Source organism: Phodopus roborovskii, unplaced genomic scaffold, assembly GCF_943737965.1.
Source record: "Phodopus roborovskii unplaced genomic scaffold, PHOROB, whole genome shotgun sequence".
In the NCBI taxonomy this organism is placed as follows: Eukaryota; Metazoa; Chordata; class Mammalia; order Rodentia; family Cricetidae; genus Phodopus; species Phodopus roborovskii.
In genome coordinates this window covers 23,348,048-23,361,091 of record NW_026126434.1, presented here as the reverse complement: position 1 = coordinate 23,361,091, position 13,044 = coordinate 23,348,048, and the positions used below count along the sequence as shown (strand labels likewise).

At 49.8% G+C, this 13,044-nt stretch overlaps 1 protein-coding gene across 1 annotated transcript in view; it reads right to left on the bottom strand.

Annotated features, from left to right (window-relative positions):
- Positions 1–2,939: 2,939 nt before the first annotated feature.
- Positions 2,940–13,044, bottom strand: part of Itgb2 (integrin subunit beta 2) — a 28,901-nt gene continuing 18,796 nt past the window's right edge. Inside the window, exons 9-16 of the mRNA XM_051186975.1 lie at positions 12,142–12,231; positions 10,840–10,980; positions 10,259–10,446; positions 8,379–8,623; positions 7,678–7,897; positions 6,728–6,930; positions 3,824–3,990; positions 2,940–3,469 (exon numbers count right to left, since the gene is read on the bottom strand). Of these exons, the coding sequence (XP_051042932.1) occupies positions 3,407–3,469; positions 3,824–3,990; positions 6,728–6,930; positions 7,678–7,897; positions 8,379–8,623; positions 10,259–10,446; positions 10,840–10,980; positions 12,142–12,231 (1,317 nt within the window). The 3' untranslated portion in view covers positions 2,940–3,406. The remainder of the gene's footprint in view (positions 3,470–3,823; positions 3,991–6,727; positions 6,931–7,677; positions 7,898–8,378; positions 8,624–10,258; positions 10,447–10,839; positions 10,981–12,141; positions 12,232–13,044) is intronic.

Here is a 13,044-nt window from a genome sequence, read left to right as displayed (position 1 = left end):
CAGGGAGGGATTTAGGGTCTTTTTGGTTTGGGACAAATGGAGAGATGCCTCTCTCTCTCTCTCTCTCTCTCATTTATTTATTTATTTATTTATTTATTATTATTTTCGTTTTTGAGACAGGGTTTCTCTGTATTGCTTTGGAACCTGCCCTGGAACTAGCTCTTAGACCAGGCTAGCCTCAAACTCACAGAGATCCACCTGCCTCTGCCTCCTGAGTGCTGGGACTAAAGTCCTGCACCACAAACACCTGGCTGGAGAGATGCTTCTCTTGCTGGGTCTCCAACCAAAAAGGAAGGTCAGCTGGTTGCTTTTTGACTTCTCTGGTCTAGCAGGTTTTCACACCAACATCTGACTCCCAGCTCTTTATTGGTAAACAGAATGATAGAGACATAGTTAAAGCCTACATTTGGCAGCCACAGGCCAAGCTGGTGCTGAAGGGGCCAAGCCATGGTCTGAGCAGTGGGGTGTTGACTGCAGGCCTGGGGTTGGGGTAGGGTGCAGATGGTAGTTAAAATAGCTGTAGATTCAGGTGCAGCTGCTAAGCCAACAGAAAAACAACACTGCCCCTTTTCTCCAAGATACCCTTAGCAATTTGGTTGCCAATAAACCTTTCTTTCTGCCCATGGAATGGTCCAGTTTGGTGGCTTCACTGTGTCCTTGCTTATAAGTTCCTCCCCATGGCTCAGCCTATTGCCATTATGAAATGTAGATGCTGGAACCTAACCCAGGTCTTCTGCAAAAGCAGCAGGTAGTTTTAACTTCTGAGCTATCTCTCCAGCTCCTGTGCAACTTCAGCCTCTTTTAATGTTTCTCATAAATAAAATAAAGCCAGATTCTTTTCCTGAACACGGAAGGACATGGCTTCATGAATGAGGGTAAGAAATTAATCTTCAGGGAGTTTTTCAAACATACTTATATTTATAAGTAAAGCATGTTGCAATCTGTTTCCTTTGCTCTAACAAAATACCCAAGTCTGGGCAACTTATATGTGACACAGTTCTAGAGGTTGGGAATCCAGGCGTCAGCAGACTTGGTGACTGCTGAGGATTAGCTCTGCTTTCCAGACAGCTCCTTGTCTCTCACAAGCTCCCTTCAGTCCTCTCGCAAAGTCCCCACTCCCTACTGCGATTGTCTTTGGAGTAAGTTCCAACAGGTCAAGTAGGGAGAGACATCAACACTCACATAGCATCATATGGTGAGTCTCAGGCAAGAAGTGATGTTCAAAGGTGGGTGGGAAAGCAAGGCATCAAGCCCCGAAGAGGAGGACCGGTGCCTTGGCTGAAGTAGAACTCCCTACGAAGGAGTGGTCATTGTTCAGGAAATGTTCCAAGGCCTCTTGAAACAAATGCCCAGGCTGACTGCCTCTGCCAGGGCAGCTCCCATGGCACTGACTGGCAAGAGACTTCCTCCAGCCATGGCAGCAATCGCTTCCATGGACAGTAGACTGCAACAAGCACCACCAATAGGTGGTGCTAGAACAGGGTCCAGCAGTTGTGCCTTGATGCAGGCTCTAATAAGCTACAATGCTGGCTTCCCCTCCAGGCTGAGTTCTGGGACTCTCAGAGGTCAGGGGAAATTCACTTCATCATCCACTCTGCTTTTTGACTGAATGGGATGTTTCATCAACAGTTTTTCTTTTCTTTTTTCTTTCTTTCTTTCTTTTCTTTTCTTTTTTCTTTTTTTGCTGGACTTTGAACAATTATATTCTTAAGAAAGGAGAAGGGCAGCTGGGTGTTGGTGGTGCACGCCTTTTGTCCCAGCACTCGGGAGACAGGCAGGCAGATCTCTGTGAGTTTGAGGCCAGCCTGGTCTACAGAGCTATTTTCAGTACAGGCTCCAAAACAATACAGAGAAAATCTGTCTTGAAAAACCAAAAAAAAAAAAAAAAAAAAAAAAAAAAAAAACCCGCACAAAAACAAAGGACAACAAAAACCGATAAGGGCAAAGCATCATTTGAAAGGACATTTCCCTGGGCTGGGGAGATGGCTGAGAAGTTAAAGGTTAGGCTCACAACCAAAACTGCAAGAAAATACATTTCGCCCAGGGAAGACTTTCCAATACACACTTGACACTCAGTCCTGCACACTTCCCTCAGGTGTGAATAAGCAGCATTGAACAAAAGTGAGTACCTCTGTCTAAAGGTGAGAACCCTTGAGGGGTTCCCTAGCTGCACCTAGCTCTTCATACTCTAAGCCTTGGACACGCAAGCTGGGTGGCCATTTACATGGCTGGGTGATATGGTTTGGATATGAAGTGTCCCTCTACAAAAGCTCCTGTACTGAGGCCTTGGAGCTTAGCTAGTGTCACTATTTTGGAAAGGTTCTGGGAACTTTAGGAGGTAGAGCTTTAGCTAGAAGAAATAGGTCCTTGGGGTAGCTTCTCACTGGCTATGCTCTGTCTGTCACTGCTTCCTGGCTGCCATGAGGTAAGCAATTTGGACAGCATCCTCCCAAGACAGAAATCTCTGCTGAGCAGGTGGGACTATGCAATGGAGTCACCTGAGGCCATGAGGCAAAACAAATATTTCCAGAAAAACTGCCTAGTAAGTTGGCTTAACACTCTCAGAGATCCAAGACCACCATTATCACAGAAGACAACTTGGGTTCACTCACTCATTTAGAACGTGAGTCAGCAGTGATCTCCACGTCACCCTCAAAAACAACCCAGGAGAAAACTTACCCAACCCCTGGTTTGTGTTCTGACCACCATCCTATCCTCCTGTAAAAGTTAGGAGCTGGAGAGGGGAGGGTACCATTTCTGTCACCTGATATCTTTGTTGTACAGCCATGCAGGATTTAGCCATGCAGGATTTAGCACTGGATCTGGGAAGGCTCCATATATACAGGTCACAGGCAGGGAAGAATAGAACCAAATCTCCCAATCCAAGGCCTACCTGCCAATCATTGGCAGGTGGAACAAAATACCCTGGAACTCAGCCATCTTGCCCCCGAGAACTCCACCAAGCCCACCTTCTGTGGACAGCATTGGATAGAAGCTTTATTATTTTTACACACATGACTACAATATAATATGTGGGGTGTAGTTTTATACCCATATATAATAAATGGCTAGGATGTTAACAATATAAAAAATGGGATGTAGTTCTATACCCTGACAAGTTTAAATATAAATAAGTTGGTGCCACCTTTACCGAGACTGCTATCTTCCTTCACTCAAGGAAATGTGTACAGAATATTGGGATTTTCTTAAGGCTCTGTGGAAAGATTGTGCAGGTCAGAAGATGAGTCCGTGGTAAACCTGGCAGCCTGACATAGGGTGGAAAGAGACAGAGTGGGCCTTTGGGGCCTCGGCAGCACTGTGGTGAGCTGTAAGCCACATTCATGGTTGCAGAGGAGAGGAGGCAAGGTCTAAGGGTCTCATCCAGTTGATCCTGACAGCTTGTGCCCTAGCTTTCAGCAAACTTAGGGTTCATGACAGTTGTGGTAGCACTCTTGAAGAGGGGGTTGTCCTAGGGAGGAACCAAATATGCTCTTGTCAGTACAGGGAGTGTGTCAAGACCAAGAAGCCACCAGATCGGTAGAGGTCACTCTGAAGAAGTCTTCCCAGGGCCTGAGGCTCAGGCTAAGCCTTCATACCACAGCACAGTCCAGGAGCCTGGAGGCCAAGCTGCTGGGGTGAGGGATGTGTGGTGACTCCAGGACAGTCTCAGTCCCACTGTGAGAAGTAACAGAGTTGGGGAAGAGACTCTATGTGGGTCTCCCAAGCATGGCTGGGACGGAGAGTGTGCCAGTCACTCCCTGTGATAGGTCAGTGAGGAAAGAGAGCATTCACACCAGGAAGGCCCCCAAGTGAGACTACTTACATTGTTCCACTGGGACTTGAGCTTCTCCTTCTCAAAGCGTCTGTACTCCCTGAGGTCAGTCAGGTGGGTCAGAGCCTTCCAGATGACCAGGAGGAGGACACCGATGAGCACAACACTTACTATTGTGCCCCCTGCGATAGCAGCAACATTGGGGCCTTTCACACACTCTAAGAAGGAAGCAGACAACCAAGTGTCAGCCCCTCCCTGCAGCGGCCAGTGTACCATATTCCTTCCACAGGAGGCTCACCCTTTGCCACATCTCATGAGTAGAAGATGGAATCTAACTTCACCCCTACCAGAAATCAGACCAGGCCTTGGGCTTAGCAATGACACACAAAGGCCACTTGGCTCGGCCCTTGTTCACAGAAAAGGGGAGACCAGGTCAGTGGCCAACCTGAGGAAACCCTGGATGACATGTCAGCATCCCTGGTCACCATCTGCTGGTATGCTCAGCCTGGGGTTGTGTTTGTGCCATCCTTGGCCATCTTGGTTTCCAGTATGGGAATGGGAACAGGTAGCATAGTCTGAGATGGCACATCCAGGCAAGGGGATTCCATGATGACCAATGCAAGGAACCAGAGGGCTGTACCCAGGCCACTGAGGCAGCCATAGGATAAAAAGGACAATGCCCCAAGCTCCAGTGCTGAGTTCCTCTCCTTGGTGTGGGATGCAGTAGGCTACACAGCAGACCCTAACTGTGGGACAGAGGTACTGTCAGTATGGAGCTCTCTCTGCTAGGTTCCCAACAACATTGTCATAGAATCTCTCCTATGATTGTGGCCTTTTCAGAGAGGCCTTCCACTGTCTTCACAGTGGTTAAATAACTTGGCCAAGGTTGCACAAAATTGGACATAATCCCAAACATACCCCTCAGAGTAATCTGGAGGAGCCCTTGCTCTGGCAGGCTGGATCCAGCAGCCCCAACCTGGACAACAGGTCCTGAGCTCCAGGTACTTTATAGCATCTGCATCCTATCTGCCTCTTTATGGGATGCATGATTTGAAGAGAAGCCTGGGCTCAGGTGCTCCAGAGCTCAGTCCTGTATGAGCCTGGTATGCTACTGGCCTGAGCTTCTGAGGGTCCTCTAAATGTCCTCCTCAGCAGTCCCCTTGGCTCTCTGAGTCTGAATGGAGTGGAAAGCTGAAGTCCCAAGGCTGCTTGTCTAAGTCTATAGGGCACACTGTCATTTCTTTTGTCCACATCTGTCATGCCCGCATCCATCATCTTTGATCATTGTTATTCAACAAACTTCCAAGCTGTTGCACCTCCAACTTCCTGCTTCCTCTGTTGGGGACCCCAAGGCCCAGCACTTGTTTCTCTCAGCTCTACTCCTCTGTGTTTCATTCAAAGGGAGGCACTATCAATACTGCAGACTGCCCTGCCCATTCATCTCCACTCTTGTTAGGTCAGACAGCAGTTGTCCTCTGTTAGTGTCTACTGCAGCCCTAGCATGATGCATTTACTTGGCCAGTGACAGGACAGCAGCCATCATACACAACAAGACCATATCTGCTCCATCCCCTGATGAGACTATGTTTACCTAGCCACTCACAAGACCATGTCCACCTCATCCCTAGAGAGGACTGTGACCACTCGCCTCCTGATAGGATGGTATCCACATTATCCTCCAACAGGACAATGCCTACCTTATACCCTGGAAAGGGAGCTGCTAGGTGAACTTTTAAAAACACAATCTGGAGCCAGGCATTGGTGGTGCACACCTTTAATCCCAGCACTTGGGAGGCAGAGGCAGGCAGATCTCTGTGAGTTTGAGGCCAGCCTGGTCTACAGAGCTAGACAGACTCCAAAGCAATACAGAGAAATCCTGTCTCAAAAAACCACAAAAAACCCCACAAAAACCAAAAACCAAAACAACAACAACAAAAAACCAAAAACCCCCAAAAACAAACAAACAAACAAAAAAACAGTTTGGGGCCAGTGAGATGGATTAGCCAGTAAAGGTGTTTGCTGTGCAGACAGAGTGACCTGAGTTTGATCCTATAATTTAAGAGGGCAAGCCAACTCCTGGGGATTGTCCTCTGATCTACATACATAATCTCATGCATGTGCGTACCACTAGTAAAGAAGATTAGCAATTACAGGGGAAAAAATAAACACAGCTCAGTATGGCCACGTTCCTTCTAGAAACTTCTAATGGTTACCTGGAATGTTCAGGAACAGGTCTAGATCCCTTCAGGACTCATGAGTCATCATGGGGTGCTGACGACTCCAACCAAAGACACTCTGCTTCCCTTTGTCCCATGGTCTCATCTGTCTGTCTAGGAGAACTGGCCCCAGGAATCTCCTCTCACTGATGACTGTAGCCTCATACTGTGTTGGTGTATATCTGGAGTCTAGCCAAGGTGCCCCTGTTCCTTTAAACATGAACCTGGAGACCAGGTCAGACAGAACCTCTAAGTTCAATGGCCAGAGAGAAATGGAGGGAAAGTAATCACCTCCACTTCCCTGAAGCTCTCCATGTGGTGTTCTGAGGAAGCAACAGACACCATCCTCAAGGTCCTCCTGTTAACGGGAGATGCTCTGGCTGGACAGTGTGGCACTGGAATGGTGTCACACCCAATATGTATTGTCATCACCACCAGGAAAAAGCCATCTGCTATTCATCTCCTCATGCAGGGCCGGATAAGGAGAGCAGAGTGAAAGGGAGGATCATGGGACAGGGAAAGTGGATGGCTGCCAGCCTGTCCTGCAATGTTACCCTGACCAGGTATCTTGGATGGCTCTCCAGCTGTTGGGCCTGTCTCGCCCCCATAGAAGAGAGAGTTTTCCTCTGCAGTCTTTGCACTGGGAAAGTCTGCACGGGCCTCCTAGTCAGAGTGCTTGTCACCATGTTCAGCCTATACCAGATTATGTTATCATGTCCCAGGCGCCACTCAGCCTCACCTCGGCTGTCCTCCACATGGATGTCGTAAGTGTCCCTCCCGTCCTTCTGCTGCAGGGTGTAGGTCATCCAGCAGCCCTCTGAGTCCCGCTCCTTGCAGAGTTTTCCCTTCAAAGGGACGAGCTGCAGCATCACATTGGCACAAGCAGCACTACAGTTCTTCTCAAAAGGGCCCTTATCAAATTTCCGGCACTCGGCACAAGAGCTACAGAGGAGTGGGGTGGAGTGGGTATTGAGAGAGTGTTATGTTAGGGCATGAAGTGTGAACTGGCATGGATTTTTTTTTTTTTTTTTGGTCTTTTCGAGACAGGGTTTCTCTGTGTTGCTTTGTAGACCAGGCTAGCCTGGAACTCACAGAGACACACCTGTCTCTGCCTCCCAGAATTCTGGGATTAAAGGTGTGTACCACCATCACCTGGCTCAAAATGGCATGTTGATGTACAAGATGTACAAGAACCCCAGGTGCACAGGTGTGCAGAGATGCATGGTTGTGGAAGGGTGCACTAGTATGTCAAGGTCTGTGAAGATGAAAATACACGGGTGTGTCAGGATGTCCAGGTGTGTGTGGGCACATTGGGATGTGAGAATGCATGGCTGGATCAGGCTGTAGAGCTATGCAAGGTGACCTGGGTGGTTCAGGACATGCCAAGTGGTCCCAGGTGGAGGGGATGGGAACTCTCAGGACGCAGTGCAATGATGTCAGTGATGGGGGATATAAATTGTGTTCCTAAGAGGGTCTGGAAGACAGAATCAGCATTAATGGAAGCCTGGTTCAAGGGCTGAAGGCTTATAGGCCTAGGCCCCTGTGAAGCCAGGACTTCTGTAGGCATGCAAGGAGATAGATGGTGGCAGGGACACTGGACCTGCTGAACCTTGCTGAGAACTATGGTACAGTTGTGTCTCTGGGGGCTCGTCCAGCAGTGAGACTAATATGGGCAACGGGGACACTCACATGTACTGGCTGCAGGGTGAGAGGCAGCCAGGACATTCTTCACACAGTGGTGGCTGGTAACCTGCATCACATTTGCATCTGTTGCAGTGACACCTGCCTCGACCACTGCATTCCACCAGCCGTGTATTAAGACAACCCTCGGTGGACCTCCGGCACTGGCAGGCAGAGCCCTCGAAGCCATCCTTGCAACTGCATTGGCCACAGGAGCAGGAGCCCCTCTCTGGAAAACAACCGAGGTGACCATGACTCACTTCCCTGTGGGTACTATGAACAGGGAGCCATCCATCTTCCTGCCACCCTGCTCCATAGCTTGATATTGCCTTACAAGAAGGGCTGTTCTTACAGTCTCCTTTGCTTCTAGCTGTCCCTTAGCTGTCACATAGCTGCAGAGCACCATGGAGGGACAATGGGGCAAAACCACAGGGACCAGGGATGCCTTCCTGCCCTGCATCTCTAGCGACAGGGCCACCATTTGACAAGATGGGATCTCTATATTGTATCAGAAAAGCCCTTGGATCAGGACATGATTGTCCCCTTCATTACCTTCCCAGGATAATGCTGACCCTCACAGACCCAGAAACAGATTGGGCAGGGAAGGCTTGCTAGTCTGTCCATCTGTCTGTCCCCAGTGTCCTACTTAATATCTCCTGGTACAAATGGACAAGAAAGTTCCCTGGCTACCCATGGTTCCTGACACTTACTTGGGCCACCGCAGACTTGGCCATCGTATCTCTCACAGTTGACATTGTCACACTCGCAGTATTGACCAAAGATCACTTTGTTGGGTGTGTCACTGGTGTGGCACACACACTGCCCACAGATGCAGTCCCCCAGCCCCGAACACACGATGGAGCTGTTGTCCTTCCGGCAGCTTCCTTCCAGTTCCTGGCTGCTCCGGCCCTGCGTCTGGCACTCACAGTTTTTCCCGATGTAGCCGGATTCACACCTGGTGTGATGGGGGAGGAGGAGTGGTGTGCTTAGGATCTCCCTTGGACTGGAGACTCCTACTGTCCTTCCTGGCCCTGCAAACTGACTCATGCAAACACCTATAATGTATGGCATACACACCACATCTGCTTCTAAAGGTCTCCTCAGCATGTGCCATGTACTAGGCAAGGAAGTCCCTTGAAGCATACAGATGATTGTCCTTTAAGCATGACACCTGTAGTGGTTTGAAAGAAAATGGCCCACAAAGGGAGTGGTACTATGAGGAGGTGTGGCCTTGTTGGAATAGGTGTGTGGTCTTATTGGAGGGAGTGTGTCACTGTAGAGGAGGGCTTTGAGGTCTCAAATATGTTTGAGCCACATCCAGTGAGATATTCTTCTTTCTGTTGCCTGAGGGTCAAGCTGTAGAACTCTCAGCTCCTTCTCCAGCACTGTCTGCCTGCGTGCCACTATGTCCCACCATAATAATAGACTGAATCTCTGAGCTGTAACTCATAAGCCACCCAATTAAATGGTTTCATTTATTTGTTTATGTAATGGTTTTTTTTTTTAGACAGGGTTTCTCTATGTAGCCCTTGCTGTACCGGAACTTGCTCCATAGACCAGACTGACCTCGAACTCACAGAGATCCACCTGCCTCTGTTTCTGCCTCTCCCAAGTGCTGGGATCAAAGGCGTGCACCACCACCACCCAGCCTAATGTTTTCCTTTATAAGAGTTGCCATTGGTCATGGTGTCTCATCACAACAATAGAAACCTTAATGAGGACAACACCTCTGGCAGGCTCATCTGGGAGCTTCCTGAGTATTGTGTTAATGAATTGTCCTAAGAAGCCAGTATCTGTCCCTGCTGACCTAGACCTGGAAAGGGGTCCAGTGGGGACATGCCACATCACTACATTACATAGAAGAAGAATGTGGGACAAGCTTAGTGAGACAAGAATGTCAGTAGCCAACCCTGACACATCCTATAGTGTCCTGCTGTAGGAGAAAGCCGCAGAATTCACTGACCAATGGTCCAATCCTCCAGACAAATTAGCTCAGCTTTGTAGAGAGGTCACCTACAGTAGTACACTCAGGACCAGGGCAAAGTGACACTGGTTTGGGGTAGCCACCTAAACCACCATTATTATAGAGTGCCTAGGAGAAGGTGTCAGTGCAGGTCTGAGGCATGGGATAGGGCACCCCAAATATCAGAAACCAGGGAAGCAGTTGGGAGAGGATGTCAGGCACCCAGGCCACCAACTCCAGCCTCTCTACTTGGAATAGTGCACCTTTCCTCCTCCTTGAAATAGAAAATCCCAACCCAATTTCATCCTGCACTGAGATCTATGCATATATGTTAACAGAGTGGTTTAGGGCCCAGGCAGCTAGGAGTGGTCACCTGTCTTAGTGGTACTGTATCCTGACAGCCTGACTGTTCAGAGTCTGATGTCAAGGAGCTAGAACATGAGAGTACATGCAGGCCATCTATCTCCTGGGTGAGCTGGCCATACCCACCTGCAGACACCTGCTTCATGGGCTGGCGTGCTGTGGGATGGCCATACCCACCTCTCCTCACTATATTGTGGAATGGCCATGCCCACCTCACTGAGCTATGGGTTGGTCATGCCCATGGGTCCCATGCACCTTCCTCACCTGCAGATGCCACACTCCATGGCACCCTTGCCTCCACAGAGACTCTTCTCCCGACTCTGGTCCCGGCACTGGCACTCACACTGGGGAAGGACCTGCACGGTCACTGTATCAGTGAAGCCCAGTGCCCGGATGACAAAGGACTGCTCCTGGATGCACTCTGAAGCTGTGACCTTTACCTGGAAGGTGACCTATAGGAGAATGGTGGAGTTCAGCTTAGGACTGTGAGTGACCAGGGTAATGGCCTTGCTCTTGTCCCCTTGTCTATCCTTGGCCATCCCAACCAGATATCTATGCAGCTGTGCATGACCAGCAGTTGCCTCCAAAGGCACTGTCATTCTATACCCATCAGTCTACTCTAGAGATTTGCAAGTATTCTTGTGTTGATAGGCATGAACCTGCCTCTGAGAGCCGAGACCATGTCAGGTACCCTCCCTGTACCCTTTCCCTGATGCCACATCTTGTCTCCTTACAGGTGTTTAAAGAGAAAAGAGGCTGGCTGCTTGCTTATCCCTGTGGACCTCCACAGGGCCCTCCACCACTCTGGTATGTGAACCCCAGGTCCCTCAGCAGGCCAGGCTCACCGGGTTGTTGATCTGCACACCGTCACAGTCCCCTCGGGATTTGCCTATGCTTGATGCTCCATTACTGCAGAAGGAGTCGTAGGTGACTTTCAGGGTGTCGGGAAGAGTACTATGGTCCAGAAAGACCCTGGAGGAGAGTTTCTGTGGACAGAAAGCAGCAATGCTCAAGGGTGACAGATCGGGCCATCCATGCCCCCCAGTCATCTCACTTCTCATACCCCTCATGCACACCTACTGACAACTGTCAGAATGGGACAGCAGGCTAATGCCACGGGTTTGCTCCGAGACAGGCTACAGGCAGGTGACCAGCATAGACAAAGGCCATGAGCCTTTGTCTATCCCCTCATGGTAGAACCGCGGGGTTAGCAGGGGAGGTTAGATTGTTGAAGTGATGTGAGAGATGAGACATAGATGGAAAGAGGAAAATAGGTGGCATCCAGTGAGTGGGCAATGATGGTGTCACCCGAGTCATCCCGGTAAAGACAGAACTGGACATGACTGGGCAGTGGCCAGGCATGGGAGCCTGCCTGGGGCTCCTGGAGCTCACAAGGCTGGAGAAGGGAACAGGATTCCCCACCCTGGCCCCAGGCTTGCTCTCCATCACAGGACAGTGGTATTTATTAAAGGGCTTTCCCCACATAGTATGTGCTTCCAGCCTTCAAACATTCAGCAACAGGGATGCAGGCCAGAACTTTAGGGACACCTGTCACTGGGAAGTAGATTTTTGTTATTGGTTGGGGCCTGGATGATGTCTGAGCCCTGAGCAGTGTTTGGTGCACACTGGTGTTCACCAGGACCCTGGACCTCTGAGGGATGTGAATGTGGGTGCATATAGACAGACTGCCGTCATTAAGGGGGATGATGGATGAGGGGTCTTGGAGGATTCACCTAGAATGAGGTTGGCGGTTGGTATACAAGAGGCACTCTATCTCAAGAAAGCCTTCACAAGACCCAAGGTCACTGTGATGACTTCTGGGATCTCCCACCACGAGACATATCATTATGCCTTTGCCAGCCTCCATTCCCCACTATTCCATGTAAGTCAGTAGGGAAGAGCCTCAGTAAGAAGGTGTTTCAGGAAGTAACAGCTAGGGTCTGCTACAGGTCAGCCATGCCACAAAAGGACACGAAGCCATGAGAAGGGGCTGCCACATTTCTCCTTACCCTCCCTCCTTTATCCCTGTCATGCCTGTCCAGAAGCTATGAGGGTCCCAGTAGGACATGGCAAGGTGCCCTCCCCTGCCTCTCATCTGCTGACCCATGGGGGCTGTACCAGCCCACCCGACTCTGCTGGGGACTCACGTAATAGGCGTTCTTAATGAGCTGTACCACGTTGCTGGAGTCATCAGACAGTTCCCCCACTGCTGACTTGGGGATGATATCTGTGAGTTTCTGTTGACAAGAAGATCAAGCTGGCTCATGGTGCCACAGGCCCCTCCACAGCCATGGGGCTTGTGATGGATGTCGAGGGCCTCCATTTCTCATGACATCTCACATGACACTGTTTCGAAGATTCTTGGAGCAAATCCTGAGGAGCCAGGACTGGTGCAGCAGCCTACTATCCCAGCCCCTCATCCCCACTGAAGGGCAGCAAGCCCTTAGGAGCTGGGTCTGGTGTCCCAGGCCTCTCATCCCAGACATTTGGGAGTCTGGGGCAGGGGGATAACAAGTTCAGGCCTGCCTGTTTTACTCAGCCAGACCGTCTCAGAAAAAAAGGGGAAAAGAGGGCTGAGGGTGTGGGCCAGTGACAGAACACTTGTCTAGCATGGATCTACTCTCAAATTATGATTAGGAAAGGGAGGAAAAGCCAGACAGTGGTGGCACATGTGCCCTTATCCCAGCTCTCAGGAGGCAAAGGCAGGTGGATCTCTGTGAATTCAAGGACAGCTTGGTCTGCAAAGTGAGTTCCAGGACAGCCAGGGTTACACAGAGAAACCCTGCCTCAAAATTAATAAATAAATAAATAAATAAATAAATAAATAAATAGGAAGGAAGATAGGAAGGAAAAAGAGGGGAGGGCAGGAGACAAGGAAAGAAACAGGGAGGAGAGAAATAGGAAGAGAGGGAGGGAGGGAAGGAAGTAGAGAGAGAGGGAGGGAGGAAGGACGGATGGAGGAGGGATGGAGGGATGGAGAGAGGGAGGGAGGGAGACCAACTCCAAAGCCTTGAGTGGAGGTCACACTCCTGGGTGTGAATGTCTATCCA